We start from the raw sequence: 17470 nt of genomic DNA, 5'->3' as shown, positions 1-17470 counted from the left end.
GTCCCGCTCGGCCGATTCTTCCGAGAATCTTGCTCCATTATAGTAGGTACTATGCATATTGACTAGGGCTATATGACTTGGAATGACGCCACATCCATGTGGAAATACGTAAATTCGTTATGTTTCTCAGGGCATCTACATTCCAATGCCTTCACAGGGAACTTGACGCCTTGTATTTTGGTGCTTCTATGGGTTCAATGAAGGATATCAAGTTGAAGCTGGAATCTTCACGAAGTATCCTCATCTCTCTTTGCTAGTTAGCTCCTTACAAACGATTTGTAAAGTAGAATATACAGGGGGCGCTGAAGGTTTTATTGCGCCCACGCGACCGGAATGAAGAGACTTTCACTGATCTATGAGTTCTTGAAGATAATAGATACTCTGATATTTTCGTGCCTAATACAGCACTGATGATATCGAAAACTGCTGCCGTTTCTCATAGAATGTAGTTTGCATTCAAGAAACTTCCAAGATCAATTACATTGGTCTCGATAACAGCGGAATATGGTGTATGTTATTGATCTGATTGAGATGTCACATCAGCATTAGAACCCGGGAAGAATACTAGTACAAGCTCACCAGCATCACGGTCTGTTTGATATATCCAGATGTGTCACTGAGGATACGGCAATAGTGTCTAATGGAAGATTCAAGTTTAATTGTTATCAATAGTATCTGCGTAAGTCTCATCATATAGAAAGGATATGGATTACATGCGCTTTATTTGATTATTGAAGGTTCTCCCGAGTCCTCGGTTGCAAAGGCTCCTCAAAATTCTACTCAATACCCCTAGTAAAATCAATAGAGAATAATATTTGTAAGAACAATAATGAAGAGATCGAAAGCCCCGGTCGTCTAACGATAGACCTACTATCTAGAAGTCCGAGCCATCCACTTGCATAAATTCTCTTAAAGCCTAAGACAGCCAACGTGGCAACTAAATCCAGGTCGCAACTTTAACATTCAAAATTGACACGACATTCAGAAGTGGCATCAATCCCGAGACCATAAAAGTCGGTTCCACTTTGAGGTTCCTCGCCATCAATATGGGTTTGATCGCCGTAAGCACCATGGCATTCACTGTGATTGAATATCAGTATACAGTACAAAATTAAGGTCATCAATAAGTTAAAGAATAGCATACCTGAAGCCTGAATCTCCACAAGACGCTCCCCATTCAAATACCTGGGACAACTTATCGGTTGGCACAGTAATGAAATCGGAACAGACACCGCTGCAGGTATTGCATAGATCGTATGAACCGATCTCCTCATCATTCGAGTTGTATAGAGTGATCCCTTGAGACCCAGCATAGACAGTTCCGCCTGGACCCCAGCCTTCAGAATTCATGTTGTTATACCCGACGGCGTAGCAGGAGTCTGCGTAAGCTGAGCGGATGCTGAAAGCAGCGAAAAGAAGTGTTGAGAGAAAGCTATGCTTATACATGATGCCGTGGAATCCTTGATACAATTTAGAAGTAGCGTTTTTGAGCTCTTGGATTTGTGATGTTCGGGTTGAGCCTGATGTCAAGCTGAGACTGAGGTGATAGGATTCAGATCGGGCATTTCAAGGGTTTATATATATTTATTTTTGTTTCACAAGAACCCAAGCTGTCATCATCAGAAAACTTTCTCGCTGAGGTAAGTTTTCGCCCCTTGGAGTCAGACATCCGGCTCAGGGACAGATACTGAACTCGGGTAGATCTTCGGCGACTGGATACCAGATCTACAAGGATTGAAACGATACCCCCAGCAATGCCAATGTCGATCATCTCATATTACGTATCAGCGGACCTTGATAAAACCTTCTCAATGCCTCTAATATGACATTTTCATCGAAAAATGACTAAAATAGAAGCATTGCAGCTGCGCATCTAGGCATACATTGGACTGAAGAAAATGACTTTCTTAGCTCTTACTGGGGGCCAATCCAGACATACACTCAAAGATTCTATTCTATCCGATTGAAAACTTTTACTAATTTTCAATAAATCCGTCAGGACGTTGAATCTTACATCACTAAGTAGTTTGGGATATTGCCTGCGACCAGTCCCCTCCCTGGACCTTGCAGTTTTGTGGAGTAAATACTTCCCCAGATTGTCGCAAAGCCACAGTCAATTGCTAGTGATCAGAGCCATGTATCAATTGCATGATGTATAACATGAGAATCAACGCTTCTTGGGTATCAGAAACCTGTGGATACGAGGTTTTTGGATAATCTCATTAGACACAACATCACTGCTAGTGTATGAGAACAGCCATATCGATATCCCCTGCTAGGATATGTACACTTTTACCCAGATGAGCAAACACGATCATTAACACCCGGGGAAGACTTCCTCTGGCCATGCTTATCCCCCCTTGAAGGATGCTTGGTTTTGCCTCGGGGTACTTCATGCTCCGTGGGGGCTAACTTCAACATGCTTACGTCGATCCCATCTATTCCAAGGTTATTGGTCGGGCGATGTGCCTGGCTGCGCCATCGTAATTTTCATGACGTAGAGTGGAGATGATGTAGCCAAAATGAAAGCTCTGACATGACCTGAAGAGTTACATTCAGAAGGAGTCAGAATCCACTCGGAGTTCAATGGAGTTCGAACCCGATTGTGATCCTGTAGATCCTTTGGGGGCTGACCCAGCGGATACCCAAGGACGCGTCTGGACAGACCCAAGGCAATACTTGTGCAGGCTGAAAATCATTCTCTTGTTTAATCAGGTTTTCTGGGGGTGATCCATGTCTTTCAAAACGTTTTCGTGTAGCGCACCAAGTTCGCCAACCCGTATGACATTTCTGATCCTTTCAGCTGTAGCACCCGGATATCCCTGTCGATTTTGCACCTCAATTTTCTCCCTTTCTGGGTGAGCCAGACTAACTTCACCGTATTGATACCTTGATCTTCGAAGTTCAAATGTTTTTTTGTTCAAATCTTCTACTCCACGGTCCGCGTCCAAACGATTGTGGAGATGCATTTCTATTCCCATCTTCAGCGTCAGCTTATTCAACTTGTCGACTTCCTTATTTGAAACTCGCGAGAGGAAGTAATCAAAGAAGTGTCTGCGAGCTTCAAAATATGTAGATCCTATCTCTCGGGCAGACTGATAGTTGAGAACGGGCTCCAATGGTGACACGTCGCCTCTAACGCTGCCCACTCGGACGTGAAGGGATAGTTCGCGAAGGCATACAAAGCCTTTAGCCAGAGAAATGAGAAGCTCATTATCCTATAGCAAAAGTTAGCTCACTTCTCATTTCCTGCGACAAAGGTATTGCAACATACCCACTCCCCGGACTTGCGCTCGAAATCAATTTCGAGTACTTCCAGCTTGGGGCAATTTTCATTCAGATAGCCAACATCAACGGCGTTCCACCAAGCAACGGCTTCGTCGGAGTCCCAATCTTCGGCAAGATGTACACAAAGATGGACTAGGTTTGGATGATTTGCCAGCGCCTCAACAGGGCAGACATAGTTTATGATTTCAAGACTCTCCAAACTATCAAATGAATAGAGAAAACGCTCCAGACTTTCTTGATCGGGTGCCTCGTCTTCTCCGGTCCATACGCTAATTTTGAAATGTTTTAAAGATGTAGCGTATCCGTTGAAGCACTGTAACAGCCTGTGTGTGAAGTTCGGCTGGGGACCTACCGCGAGAGAACAGAGTGATGCCCAGGAAAATCGATCTCGCCAGTGAGACCACTCACCCTGAGAGATGTAGTAACCATTCAGTGACAGACTTTTGATCGGAGGAAAGTCTTCTTTCCCGGTCATCTGGAATGCGGATAGGGTCTCTGGGTTTTGGAACGGTCCGTACATCGTCAACGACAAATTTTCAAGATTCCGACAGGAGAAAAAAAGTTCTTGGAAATTTCTCATCAGACTTGGAAGATCATTAGAGGGGGTTGGCACCTCTTGCGTTTCTCTGAGGAGGCTGGCTTTTATGGTAGATACACAGTCTAGAAATCGAGGAGGGACTTTTTCCCATCCCTGGACTGCTAATATTTGTAATTCAGGCCTGTTAGGATGGCCATCAAGGCTGTCAATAAGGCGATCAGTAAATGGAAGAGGATGCATCACTCTGTACTGAACGTCAGCTATACTTCACGCCCCCTAGACAACATCCAGCACGAAAACATACTGGACACGGCGAAGATTTGGTAAATGATCCACAAGCTGCGCTAGATAATCATGATCTTCGAAGTCATCACGTTGCCCGTTTGAATAGCTGGCAGCTATTTGGGGGACGATGAGCTCTTGTACACAAGCCCGTAGCTGTATCTGTGAATCGGCTAATAACCGACAGAGCAAGCCGTCTGGCCGTTTTCTTAGATCATCTAGACGATGCGGAAGGAAAACCGATCTATAGAGAAGCGGTGTAGCCAATCCTTTGAATACCTTGGAGACTAAGCAAAGGCGGGATAAAAACCATGGGTCTTCATCACAAAGCTAGATTCAAAGGTTAGCATGGGCTTAAGATTGGCAGTTTTGATGGCACAAGCGCGCACGATTTCGAAGATGAGTATCCACTCGTCGACATTCAATTTCGATATCCCAGTTCCCTTCTTCTCTCTCTTTTGTCTCTTCGAGGGCAGCGACTCGTCGGTCATCGCGTCGTTAGACGTGGTGGGTAAAGGTTGAAGTACCGCGGCCGATAGTTGGGACAAAAAAATTAGTAATCAGAAAGACAACACCGGGAATTCATCAAGTATATTTCAACTCCAATAAGAGTTTAATTTTTTGTTCAAAACAGACCATACAAAATTAGTTTTGGCTTGTTCCAATTCATCAATCTTGAAATATAGGGAGAGTCTCATGCGTTGAGCCTCAACGTTGCACTACCATTGCTACATCTACATCTACAGCCCGGGAGATGAATACAACAGGTAGTGCAGGATATAAAACTACCAATTATCTGGCAGGTCAAATATTTGAACCCTTCTAAAGAAAAAGTTTGATTTAATAGCCAGCCACTTCGAATAATAAATCCACTGCCTCAAATGAATAGAGACCTCCCATAGTATGGGCGTGGAGAGTACGACTTCTTACAGTCGCGAACAAATTCTGTAGAGACAAGACAAGGCTCAGCGTAAAGGCAAACTAGTAGTGGAAGAAGGAGGAGAAGCTTCTCTTGCTGGTTCAGAAACTGTAGCTATTCATGTCGTGTGTGCTTAAAACCCAAGGAAACCAAAGTCATGCTGACAGTGAGAATAATATCTCTCAAGCTACAAAAGCAACCTTTAGAAAGACACCTTAGCGATAACAGCTGTTTGGTCTTATTCTCGAGTTTGCAATTTTTAGCCATGGTGCATAGTATTCCCTAGTAGTCGGAAACGGAGTTGCGGGATTCAAGTGTGTTCATGGATAAATTATATTTTTTGTAACTACAGTAAATCTATGGCTCAAATTATCGATGGGGAATCTACCACATAGCCTCTCATTGGTAGTGGTATTATGTATGTACTATAACTACTCAACATGCCGCATATTAAATTAACACGAGCCTACAAGTACTATGTACATAGATTTAAGGGAGGGTTCCAACACAGAACGAATCAGGGACCTTCAGGAGAAAACCTTCAGCGGTTTTATCTCGGCAGAATACGAAAGTGGAGAAGAATCAAGCTGTTTGAATGGCTATAAAGTAGGATGAGATACCCTAGCGTCCCCGAAATTTGATCTGGCCATGTGCCAAACAGGAACCTGAAAGTATCTCCGCGCCACACTTCAATCTGATAAGATGAATTTGTGGAGTTAAAGTCATGGCGCCACCAGTCGTCGCTTTTCCCTCGGCGACCGCGGCCTTGGCCTTGGCCAGTTTGAAATTTCTTTTTTTTTCTTGCTCATTCAGTTCCTTATATCTCTGACTACCCCAAGGACGGCCCTTTACATTGAAAGCGTTTAAGAGAAAGTCTTAAGTTGACTGATCATTAATCACCACGATGGATCCCTTGGGCAACGACACCGTGATAGCCGGAGAACGTTCGGAGAAACAGCTCGATGCACACACGACGCCCACTCGAGAAGTCCGTTTGCTAGGAGAAGGGAGTCCCGGTGTTCGCCGAATCGAAATTATCGCATCGCATTTTCGCCTCGTCGATAAGGTGTTCTTGTTCTTAAGCATATTCCTCGTCGCTTACGTTTATGGTCTAGATGGCACCGTCCGAAACACTTACCAAGCAAGTCATCAAACTTCAGTCCTCTGCGATCTTGTTATTGTCAACTAACATTTAGGCACGTCTTTGAAGCCTCATGCCACGGAAAGTTATAAAGAGCATAGTCTACTTCCAACAATCAACGTTCTTCGGGCTGTCATCGCCGCTGCTGCCCAGGTAATATCTATGAAACCCTGAGAATAAACTGCATTTGGTCTGGTGCTAATCTTTCGTTCTATCACAGCCAACTGCTGCCAAGATCGCGGACGTCTTCGGCAGAGTTGAATTGATTCTAGCATCCATTCTTTTCTATACGGTCGGTACCATCGCTGAGACGTTTTCGAACGATGTTCAATCCTTTTCTGCTGGAGCCGTCATTTATCAGGTATCATCAAAAAAGCTTTTACTGGATAAAGCAAGTTCTCATATCTGGACAGATCGGATATACGTGCATAATCCTGTTGCTCGAAGTTTTGATAGCAGATGTGACATCAAGTCGCTCTCGTCTTTTGTTTTCCTTCGTCCCGGCCCTTCCCTTCGTTGTAAGTTTTTTTTCTTTTTTTTTCTTTCTTTCTTTAGAAAAAATCGACCGAGAGCATCAGATAGAGGGAAAAACTAATTCCGGCATTTTTGACAGATCAATACTTGGATTAGTGGTAATTTGACTGACTCTGTCCTCGCGGTGACTTCGTGGAGATGGGGCATTGGCATGTTTGCCATTATCTACCCAGTCTGTTCGCTTCCTTTGATAGCCGTACTTTTTATTGTTCACCGTCGCGCGAAGAAGTCCGGTCAGCTCGAATCTTATAAAAGCTCCTTTGAAGTGCTTGGTGGTCGAAAGCTGGCCATAGAGTTGTTCTGGCATCTGGACGTCATTGGTGTCATTCTCTTGATTGCCATGCTCGCTTGTATTCTCGTGCCTTTCACACTCGCCGGGGGTGTCACTGCGCAATGGAAGACGGCTAAAATCATAGCACCACTTGTTGTTGGAGTTCTGCTTGTTCCTGTTTGGATCTACTGGGAGAGAACATGCTCTCATCCCATGCTGCCTTTCGAGGTAAGTTCTGCTAGCTCCGATTCCGCGCTAAAGGGAATCAACTGAACTTTCTCCAGAAATTCAAGGATCGTGCTATTTGGGGCTCTATTGGCATCGCAATCATGTTGAACACAGGTAAGTTTCAGACCTGCAGAATGGCCAAGTTATTTCTAATCGACGATGTAGCGTGGTACCTCCAAGGCGACTTTCTTTATACCGTTCTCTATGTCAGTTTTGATGAATCGACACTCAGTGCCACCAGAATCAACTCCCTTTACAGCTTTACATCTGTCATCGCTGGTGTGATCCTTGGATTTGTTGTGATGAAGATTCGTCAACTCAAGCCTTTCATCGTATCCGGGACGGTGCTATTCATGGTTGCATTTGGCATCTTGATTCATTTCCGAGGTGGCTCAGGTGGCTCTAGTCATTCCGGAGTCATTGGTGGACAGGTTCTTCTGGGCCTTGGTATGTTAAGTTGCACTAAATATATGAAAAGTCACTAACTGTGATATAGCCGGGGGTCTGTTCTCGTACCCGGCCCAAGCAAGCATCCAAGTTGCTTCAAAGCATGAACGTGAGTATTCCTAAACCTATATTTATTCGAACCCAAGGTCGTTTCACTAAACGGACAATAGATCTTGCCGTTGTTACCGGTATCTATCTTGCTTGCTACAACGTCGGAAGCGCGCTTGGCAACACGATATCCGCTTCCATTTGGAACCAGATAATGCCAGCAGAGTTGGTAAAACAACTTGGAAATGAAACTTTGGCCACCGAGGCCTACAGCACACCATTTATATTTGCAGATGCCAATCCAGTCGGCACACCTGATCGAGATGGTGTGATTGTGGCATATCAAAAAGTCCAACGTCTCCTTTGCATAACGGGAATATGCCTGACGGTGCCGCTGATTGCCTTTGCTCTTTGTATTAGAAACCCAACACTTACGAAAGAGCAAAGTCTCGTTAAGAATGATGATGACGACTCAACAAGAGTTTCTGCATGATTCAACCGATGATGTTTTCAAGAGATCGCCGCGGCACAATCAGGCGAAGTTTGTTACATATCTTAATCAACCTTGATTTAGTGCAGCCTTTCCAAATGATGCACCAATATTAGCCAGGGAACAAGTCGAGGCTATTGTAACATGTTCACAGTTCCATAATACAATATTGCGGATTATTATTTGAACTATTCAAGATCCTATGGCGGCATTATAACGATTATTCTGCCAAGTGACCCCCTTCTATGAGTCACAAGATTTTAAATTTGAATATTCCAAGCCGACATTGGGAAGAAAGGTTGAGCTTCCATCTTGGAAAGTTCTAAAACTTAGACGTTCAAGGGCCCATACAGAAGTATCCATATGAATCATGATATTTCTGCAACGTTGACTCGCAGCTCAGAGACATACGGTTATATAGCGTGACGTTGTTGATTTCAACCTCAACGTTGGGGAGTTGTTGCATAAATCTAGTAATATGATCTACTCGATCCCGAGGGTTTGAAGTTGTTAGGCCAAATACCACCCAAGTAGTACCTATTGCTCAATTTGGTCTAACTAACAATAGCAATGGTAGTATATAGTCAAGCACATCGAATGGAGGGCCGAACAGGTGCTGGAACTATCAATAGGGGCTGATTGAATGACGAGAGATCTTAGATCGTTAAGCTATTCTAGTAAAATAATACTGTATGAGGCTTTCACATTTACATAGTAGCAGATCTTTTCCACGATATCCAAGAATATGACCGAAATATAGGTATATTTATTTTATTTGGGAGCATTCATGTCTTGATGTTGAACGAACAGCCGCAAGCCTATAGCATTGTGATAGATCCAGCATATCTGTAGCACGCAATACCGTTTCAATTAGAGAGGAGAACGATCAAAGTGTAGATTGTACTGTAGCTTGCCCTTTCAAATATATCTGTTACAAATTGGTTGAAGATGACGTAGCACACGTTTGCGAAAATTGTTTAAATGTACATTGTATGCAAGTAGCCAGCTGGCACCGGCTGCGTATTCCGTACGATTGTGAAGAACTTCGTACAAGTACCTCATGTTGGCACTTGATACTGTACGTACATTACCTCGTTGCCTATTTTTAGGCTGGTTGGCAACTGACAATCATTACTCGTCTCTATTCTAGGCATAGCCTTCTAGGGCTGCAGTGCCGACTGAACTTAATGTTACAGCACGCCTTACGGGGCTGTTTACGATCCTGTACGAAATTCCTGCAGAATGACGATGAGGCATAATTCAGTGGTTTCAGACTTGTATACCCGAAAACTACTAACAAAAACCAAGTCAAGAGCGGAATAAAGATTTGTAGAACAGAATTGCTCTTATCTATGTACATGACTTGCGCGCAACCCCTTTTACGTTATTTCCGAAGACCTCGTGTCAGAACCGGCACCACCTTCTCCCGGTTCGGACCGCCACTGACACATTACTATAAAAGGCCTATCAGCCAGTTCTAGGCTTGAATAGCAGCACGATCGTAAAAGGTAAATCGTAGACCGATAATTTCAGGGCATTTGAGGTCAATGCGTTAAGCACCTTCTTGTATCGACATGCCGTATGAAATGCTCCTTACGAGACTGTGGACGACCGTGTATACATAGATCCTGCGGTCAATGCATCGTTCATACACACCCGTATAGCCCCTTAAAATTCCAGAAAAGCAGGCAACAGCAGCAGTTTGCAGCGAATCGGAATCGTCACTCCGTTTTGCCAAGAACGCCCAGGGCTTGGCACACGGACTGGTCAGCCCCATGAGAACACTGCGGAGCACTTGGGCCAGGTATTATGGTGGGGCCCGCTCGGAAGGGTCTCAAGGTCAAGAGAAAACGAGATTGCGCTCGTTCTCGGGCCCCGGATAGTGTCCGCAGGTGTCGCTAAGAGGGCCCTCCAAGGTTTGCCACGTTGCCCGTATGCGTATGGAAGACCGTTTGCGTTGAGAGGGATGGCTGAAACACTGGAGTGGTGACGTTAATTTCAACCTTGGAATGATACTACTGCCAATGCTACTGTAGTATGAACTGACTGTTGTAGGTGTACAGCAGTGTAAATGATGTTATTGAGATTTTGTATTGTATATTGATAGATCTGATATCTTGATTATTGACAAAATGATAAGCAAGTGTCCTGGAGAAAATATGCCACTGTGATTCAATGCGGCAAAGATATATGCACAAGTAAAAAATCGACAATGACAGAAAAAAAATGAAAGCTGCAATGCTGTATATATGTACAAGTGAAGTATAATGCAAAAGCGTTGTTAGTTCATGAAAATGACCTCCTGCAATGGAAGAATCATCCCAAAAAAATAGTAAAGAAATATGCATGTACCTGAACACCGAGCCATGGCGTGATAAGAGATCCGACACTAAGCATTGGTCATCGGCATGGGGTTCATAGGCATGTTGTTCAGAGGCAATGAAGCCTCAGACTTCTCATCTTGCTGGAACATCCGCTTCTCCAGCTTCTGTGTGACTCTCGCGCAGAAAGGATCCACGTATTTGGTCCACATGGAGGCGCAGATATACACAAGCACAATCCATGCGGGAATGGAGATCGCGACAACCCAGGGAGGACGGATGGGAATCCATTGTGGGTGAAGAGGCTCACCCTGCTCATCAAGAATTGGGTTTCCATTGCCATCAGTTGGCTGGCCCTCCCAGGGCTGGCCGGTAATACCATAGAGACACCAGCAAAGAACAGTGCGGAGGAGAGTGCCGTGAACGAGATAGACGGCGAAACTCTGCTTTCCAAGCCAGAGAAGCAGACTGCTAGACAAGAACTCCTTGACAGATGGCGAGATATAAATGGCGGCAATGATCAGATCCACGCCCAGAGCAGAATAACGTCTGCCGATGTTGACCTCAGGTGGGAAAATGTAGTGAGCCGCATCCTCCATAGCTTGAGACCAGGTAGACCATTCGGGGTGTTTTCCGGGGTATGAGCAGATCAAAAGACCGGCGGTCCAAAGGAAGAAGGCCACGACTCGACGGCCCCATTTATGGTCCTCAACAAACTGTTTGAATGCGGCCTCATAAGAAAGATCGCTGAGCATCATACCATACACGGCTTGCATTTGGAAAGTTTCTATAGACTGTTAGTCTCAGCCAGGGCATCAGATAACAAATTAGACATACCGGTTTGCTTTGCTGCATTTTGGTGATAGTAGAGAATCATTCCAACATAGATGGCCATGCGATAGCGGAATTTGCAAAACATGACAATGCACACCAAGACATAAACAAGCATAGAGGCCTTCAGCAGAGGCAAAAGAGCCCACTGATGATCGTCGTATGCCATATAACCCGTCGTCCAAACGCCCAAGAAGTTCTCGAATAGGCGTAAAACTTCCTCCCAGAATGTCGGGGCAAGATCAGGCGAAGCATAACGGCACCACCAGCAGTCAGAGCGGTTGGCAGCAATGAAAGCTCCACATTGAGCCATAACCCAAGAAATAATCATAGCGATAGTGGCGGGGAAAATCAGACGAGGCGGTCGACGGAAAGCACTCTTTGCCACCGATGTGAAGGATCCCAAGATATCTCCATTGCGCGCCTGCTTCATAGGCTTCAAAGCACAAACATAACCAGTGAGGAAAGCGAAAATAGTGACACCGAGTCGACCTTGCCAGGGAATACGTAAAATCGGCCACTGAAGAATGCGTGGTGGGGTGTCCGCATCGTCTCGTGGAGAGAAAAGATCAAAATCCCATGCACGAGCAAGATGGGTCATAACAACGAGAAAAGAGGCAATTCCACGAAGTCCCTATTCAACTACTGTCAGAACCATAATGTTTCGTCTAGTATTCGCCTTTTGGCAAAAAAGCTTACATCGATCCATTTCACACTCTTTCGAGGGTCACCTTTGACATTGGGGTCCCCGGACTTCCATGGCAGGTTGTCCAGGACACGGCTATAGACATAATTTGGTCGAATGTAATCCATGATGAAAATACCGAGAAGCTGTTAAAAACGGAACAGAATGATCGAATCAGACACCGATCATCTGTAAATGTATATTCTCTTGGCCAGCAGAGAACAAGTTGAACGTGCAGGAAGGAATGCTGCGGCGACTTAAAAAAAGTCGGAGATGAAAAAGAAGGTGAACGAGTGAATGAGGGAGAACCGAAGTCGAGTCTCTCAGATAATTATAGCTAACATATGCCAAGATGGGGGCAACTGGAAAATGACCCGCCAAAGGCTGAAAAGGATCTAAATGACGAAGAAGGAAGGGATAAGTTGGGACGAGGGGGGCCCTTGGGATTTTGAATAACTCGAGCGCGGGCCATCGCCCCTGCTCATAGGGCGGTCGATAGGAGATTCCCGAATGGCAGACTCCACTGTCAATACGTAGTGTCATAGGCCTCGGCTTGATGGCGGGACTAGTCGCGAAAAAACTACGAAACAAGTCGAGTTGATCATTTTCCAGAAGCAGCCCTAGATATTGAGGTATGGGGCAGCCGTTCGTGTAAGATCCCGGGAGTCCGTAGGAGATATACAGTCACTCTCATTAGGGTTAATTGTCCTTTCATTCTACTGTATCATATCATTCTTTCTTGCCCGGGCGAATGTCAGGAGTTCCGTGGGCACCTGTCATTTTTCCCACTTTGTACAGTACCTACTGTATGTACATAACAGCTTGGCTTTATTGTCTTGAAACATGTATCCACGATTGACGTTGACAATTCCGTGCTCGAGACTTCTAGCGGACCTATTTACCCATCCCGCTACGGAGGGCCACGGCTAAGCGGCATGATCCACTACTTAGTAGATTGATTATATCCATCTTGAAAGGAGATTATGTCCGATGTCCTGCCAAGGAGATGGAAGCTCTCCGCGCTGCCCCTGGCCCCCGGTGATACGAAGGAACAGAATGAGGTTTAGAGGCTGACGAGGCTGGAAACGACGAATTGTCATCCCCAATCAAGTGTAGTAAATGCCCTTTGGACTCCGCTCTAATCCCGAAGCGATGGAATCTTGCGTGAGCACTTGGTGATGATCACCTGCGCGCCAGCGGATTTTGATTTCTACCAGCCCTACTCCGTACTGCAAACGGAATACACAGAAGCAGATACGGGAGGAGAAAGCTTTCCTGCCTCATTGACTGCGTGATTTTGGGGGTACAGCGGGGACTGACTATTTCTTGGCGACGGTATTTTGGGTTCGACCTTAAACCATAGATCTCTCCTTTACTTTTTACCTATTAAATTTACCATCATCTTCTCCCATTTCCCCAGCTCTTCACTGCCTTCAACATCCGAAGCGAATACGTGGCGGAACGCTGTAAAGGGGCAGATGTATACGTACGATGGTATTGCATGAAGTTGCGGGCAAATGGCGCGATTTGACCTAATCGCTGCCAGAGCCGTCGCGATTGGATCGTCGTGGATCTGCAACTTGGCGAAGTGGGGAATCTTCTGGACCCTGAGGGTTCGATTTGAATACGCCGAATTACAAGGCTTACCCATGAATACACTGGCGGCTTGGCGAGTTCCTGTGGCGCTGAAACCAGCCAAAAGTATGGGAACGTCAGCAATGCAGGGGTAAAATAAAGCTGTGGACTATATTGAATAGAATGTTAAGCCATGGCTTAGTATAGTGATATTTTCTTTTGTTATGATATAGGGGAAGTATAGCATCTTAAGAATGGGGGAAATTGCTTACTTTATTTCTCAAAAAAGAGTACATACATCGGACTCCGTACATCGTACAGACATATACCCAACGCCTGTCGCCTCACTGCAGAAATCTTCCTTGGTAGACCGCCCCGTTAGTGTTACGGCTAGTTCCACTGGATATAAAACCGGGGCTAGCGAACGAGAACTCCACACCTGTGGCAGTTATCCTCCGTTTCGGGGATTGCTCAGGCTTGGCACGCAGAAAATGACCAGAACTGCCCCCAAAATTCGGGACTAGGGGGGCTGAACGTGTACGAGACGTTCTCTCTCCATATTCCCATGTCACTATTTACCATACCTCTTGGCAATATTTGGGGGCGTCGGAGAAAGACAGGGCTATATGTACGCAATGGTCTTGATCAACCAGTGATCAATCAAGATTTATTTAACATTTGGTTGGGGGCGGGACCCCTGTAGAGGAGCAGAAAGAAAGCGCGACAATATAAGGCTGAATGCACAGAAGAGGAAAGATAAGTCGAAACGACAATACCGAGTCGGAAGAACACCGCAAATCCATAGCCCTATGCACCATCGTGCTGGCGCGGGGGCAGGGGATGATCTCGAAAATTGTACTCCATAGGGAATCAACATGCGAAATATTGGATGTATTTTCAGGGTTCTCTCTTTGACAGCCACCCTAAATAGGTGGGTTCGATAGGAACGCGCGTACTCCGATGCTGGTGATATTGGCGTAGTGGCTCATTATCCAATCTATACTATACAACAGTCCAGTCGCATGAAGATGAAGACAGATAGATCATCAAGAAGACATCGAGTGGGTAGCACGGGGCTACCGTTGGCTATTTGAATGTCAGTTTCAGCTTAATCCCTCGTGCATCCCCATGTGAAAGATGACTTGTCATGGTAATCTACATAGTACATAGCACATAGTAATGTGCATTTTGTTCCATGTTACATCCCAAAAATTCTTCGTGAGTGCCAAGATCTGTGGCGATTGGATCCACCACATTATATCCAAAAAGGAAATATTTCCAGCCATCAAGTCGCCTTGTACCGACCAATCATTGAAAAAATTGCAGGAAAATTGTCAAGGAACAACTGGCCTAAGAGAATACTCGCGCTGTGGCTGCAGCCGAACGGTTCGAAATGTAGAATTAGAGCCCCTGAATCCAGTTTCTCCAATCCCAGATGTCTGTGATCCAGGGATTCTACTATGCTCGCCCCGCTATAATTCTTTCGGGTGTCAGTCATACTGTAGATACTTTTCTAGACCCCAAACTCCGGACCCCATCTTGTAGCTATCGCTCTTAAGACCCCTCGTGGAAATTTGACCTCTTGGCGTTTGATGTCCCTGGATCGTCCTCCTCATTCGCCTCAGATTGGAATAATCTGTGTGGATCAACTAGGATAAAATCACGCCATTATTAGTGTCTTGACCGCATCGGAGATAGCAAAGGAGTCCGCTCGACTACACTTTCAGCCTTGCAATCTGTTCCAGAGCATAACAATTGATGCGATCCCCATATAATTGATATCGCATCGACTCTCATTATGAGGATAACACATCTTTTTGGATTGTTGGCCTTTTCATTGAGTGCCACCGCGACTATCCTAGAAAATGGTCAGGAGAGATTAGACCCGTGGCCCGGACAAGCTCCCCAGATCGATTTGGATGACAGCTGGAAAACATACGAGGCAGATGAACCGGAGGTCGCTTTTAAAGGTCGCTGGGATAGCCAGCATGTTTCTTGTACGCTAAGTGACGCCTTTCCCCATATGATGCAATACATTCTGACAGTTTCTTAGGGTGGTCGTTCGTCTTCCCCAGTGTTTCCCATCCCCCTCCCCCTTGCGACTATCGCTAATGACGATCCTGACATCAGAGCACCGGGCATTAAAACAGAATTTACTGGAAATAAGGTATGTGCCTGTCACATCCATGACGAATATTTAAACATCATGAGATAATAACGGTTTTATAGCTTGCAGTGAGCTTTGGTCCGAAGACCAGTGATGGAGCCTTGGTCGCTTACCGGTAATTCCCCTTCGACAATATATACGCCCTTATCGCGAAACTCATTCATTATACAGAGTTGGAAACCTCGATTGGCAATACTCCAATGTTACCGCCGATTCTACATACCAATTTATCGGGGAGGAGTCAAATCTCGGGGATATCCCCTTAGAAACGGGCAAGGTCTTTGAGATGCGAGGTATGATATCCCTTCAAGATAACGCATCAGTTTCCAAAAAGCTAACCTTTTTCAAGTGACCAACTGGGGCATTGGATAAGTTCTTCCCGTTTCGTTAGATCGTCGCGCTTGTACTTACAACCTCAAACAGTTCAGGTCGCCAGCGTTTCGAGTGGAAGTGACGCACAGTTGAACGTCCCTCCGAAATTCGACAAGAAGGTTGAGGTCATCGGTGGATCGTGAGTTTAAACTGCTTCATCCAAAATCTACACGACGGACTGGCTTGCTGACACTCCCAAAGCGTTGCCGCTGGACAGTACGGAACTTATGAGACTCTCTCCTCCTGGTCATGGCTGTTTGTTGCTGGCCTGGGTAACGTCGAGCACACCCTGACGGTATGGTTGATCTGAATATCGATCGTGACACAGGTATGCTAACCAGGTTTTCTTTTCGTGAACAGGCTTACCCTGGGGTCTGTCTCGTTGACAAACAGTGCTACGGTGGCCAATCTCACGGCATGGTACGTTGAACATAATGGATCGGACCCTTCTGTCGCACAATGTGATACTTATCTCGTGAACCGTAGAACTGGTATTGGCACAAGGCATCGGATCCTGGAAGTCGTGCACGTGAATTCTTTGGCGACGAGCCCGAAGACTTCGATGTGAAGGGCGACCAGCCCACGGATCTGTTCCTCATTCAAATGGGAGGAAACGATCACCGACACCCTAATGAGATTCCGGGCCGCAACTACTATCATACCTATGTCGAGCTGATTGACGACATCCACCGTAATCATCCGCATGCTACCGTGCTCCTTGTGGTAAGTTACAAATTCATTGCAATTCGAAACCTATTATTATGAGCTAACTTCCATAGTCTCAATGGGGACTGTGGCGCCAAGAGGGGCTTGATTTCGTCCAAGATGAGGTTTATGAGGAGGAACATCGCCAGGTTCATGAGCATTTCAAGGATCAGGGATTCGTCTACTACTTCAATACCAAGGGAATCTTGCAGCACAACGATATCAACCCCAAGAACCACCCCACCGATGTTGGTCACATCAAGCTGGCGAGCCACTTGCTGCAGTGGGTGCGAGTGGTGCTGAGATGGGAACTCGAGCCTCTTGGAGAGGTCACGCATGGTACCCTTTACTGGAACAACATGCAACAGTATTAGAAGATTTCATCGTTCAGTTGGAGTAACATTGTACTATAGTTCAAACATACAGGGTAGATGGTTTAACCTGCAAATACATCAAGCAAGATACAAATATCTATATAGCTTCTCAAAGTCCAATTTTCTCAATAGTACTCGACTCGACAGAGGAATGATAGTGTTCGGCAATGCCACGAGTCCAGGCTCTTAGCTGTATGAATTCGGAAGATGGCATGCTGCTGAACAAAAAATGAAGCAAGACATGAATTCCCTGC

The 17470-nt window shown here is 45.5% G+C and overlaps 6 protein-coding genes across 6 annotated transcripts; 2 read left to right on the top strand and 4 right to left on the bottom strand.

Annotated features, from left to right (window-relative positions):
• Window positions 1–956: 956 nt before the first annotated feature.
• N7469_003823 (uncharacterized protein) lies at window positions 957–1446 on the bottom strand (the record flags this gene model as incomplete). The annotated part of the gene is made up of 2 exons (XM_056642743.1): window positions 957–1080; window positions 1145–1446. 2 exons carry the CDS (start codon window positions 1444–1446, stop codon window positions 957–959), a joined length of 426 nt encoding a protein of 141 aa, XP_056502155.1.
• Window positions 1447–2711: 1265 nt separating this feature from the next.
• N7469_003822 (uncharacterized protein) lies at window positions 2712–3717 on the bottom strand (the record flags this gene model as incomplete). Its single annotated transcript, XM_056642742.1, has 3 exons — window positions 2712–3218; window positions 3275–3557; window positions 3641–3717. 3 exons carry the CDS (start codon window positions 3715–3717, stop codon window positions 2712–2714), a joined length of 867 nt encoding a protein of 288 aa, XP_056502154.1.
• Window positions 3718–4102: 385 nt separating this feature from the next.
• On the bottom strand, window positions 4103–4599 carry N7469_003821 (uncharacterized protein; the record flags this gene model as incomplete). The annotated part of the gene is made up of 2 exons (XM_056642741.1): window positions 4103–4395; window positions 4419–4599. 2 exons carry the CDS (start codon window positions 4597–4599, stop codon window positions 4103–4105), a joined length of 474 nt encoding a protein of 157 aa, XP_056502153.1.
• A 1332-nt stretch (window positions 4600–5931) lies between these two features.
• sit1 (putative siderochrome-iron transporter Sit1) lies at window positions 5932–8189 on the top strand (the record flags this gene model as incomplete). The annotated part of the gene is made up of 9 exons (XM_056642740.1): window positions 5932–6172; window positions 6224–6321; window positions 6389–6529; window positions 6582–6686; window positions 6782–7201; window positions 7258–7315; window positions 7367–7648; window positions 7698–7757; window positions 7795–8189. The coding sequence occupies 9 exons, from the start codon at window positions 5932–5934 to the stop codon at window positions 8187–8189; spliced, it is 1800 nt and encodes a 599-aa protein (XP_056502152.1).
• Window positions 8190–10575: 2386 nt separating this feature from the next.
• Window positions 10576–12172, bottom strand: N7469_003819 (acyltransferase family protein; the record flags this gene model as incomplete). The annotated part of the gene is made up of 3 exons (XM_056642739.1): window positions 12038–12172; window positions 11345–11972; window positions 10576–11294 (listed from the first exon to the last, which is right to left on the bottom strand). The coding sequence occupies exons 1-3, from the start codon at window positions 12149–12151 to the stop codon at window positions 10576–10578; spliced, it is 1461 nt and encodes a 486-aa protein (XP_056502151.1). The 5' UTR covers window positions 12152–12172.
• A 3224-nt stretch (window positions 12173–15396) lies between these two features.
• N7469_003818 (SGNH/GDSL hydrolase family protein) lies at window positions 15397–17216 on the top strand (the record flags this gene model as incomplete). The annotated part of the gene is made up of 9 exons (XM_056642738.1): window positions 15397–15588; window positions 15652–15765; window positions 15828–15880; window positions 15937–16058; window positions 16189–16276; window positions 16339–16432; window positions 16498–16557; window positions 16624–16860; window positions 16917–17216. The coding sequence occupies 9 exons, from the start codon at window positions 15397–15399 to the stop codon at window positions 17214–17216; spliced, it is 1260 nt and encodes a 419-aa protein (XP_056502150.1).
• Between the last annotated feature and the right edge of the window lie 254 nt (window positions 17217–17470).

The sequence above is a fragment of the Penicillium citrinum genome (genome assembly GCF_028827155.1).
Source record: "Penicillium citrinum strain IBT 23319 chromosome Unknown utg000003l:1.0-4596430.0:1.0-4598250.0, whole genome shotgun sequence".
NCBI lineage: Eukaryota > Fungi > Ascomycota > Eurotiomycetes > Eurotiales > Aspergillaceae > Penicillium > Penicillium citrinum.
Note: the sequence above shows the minus strand (reverse complement) of the source record. Positions and strands in the feature narration are given on the sequence as shown.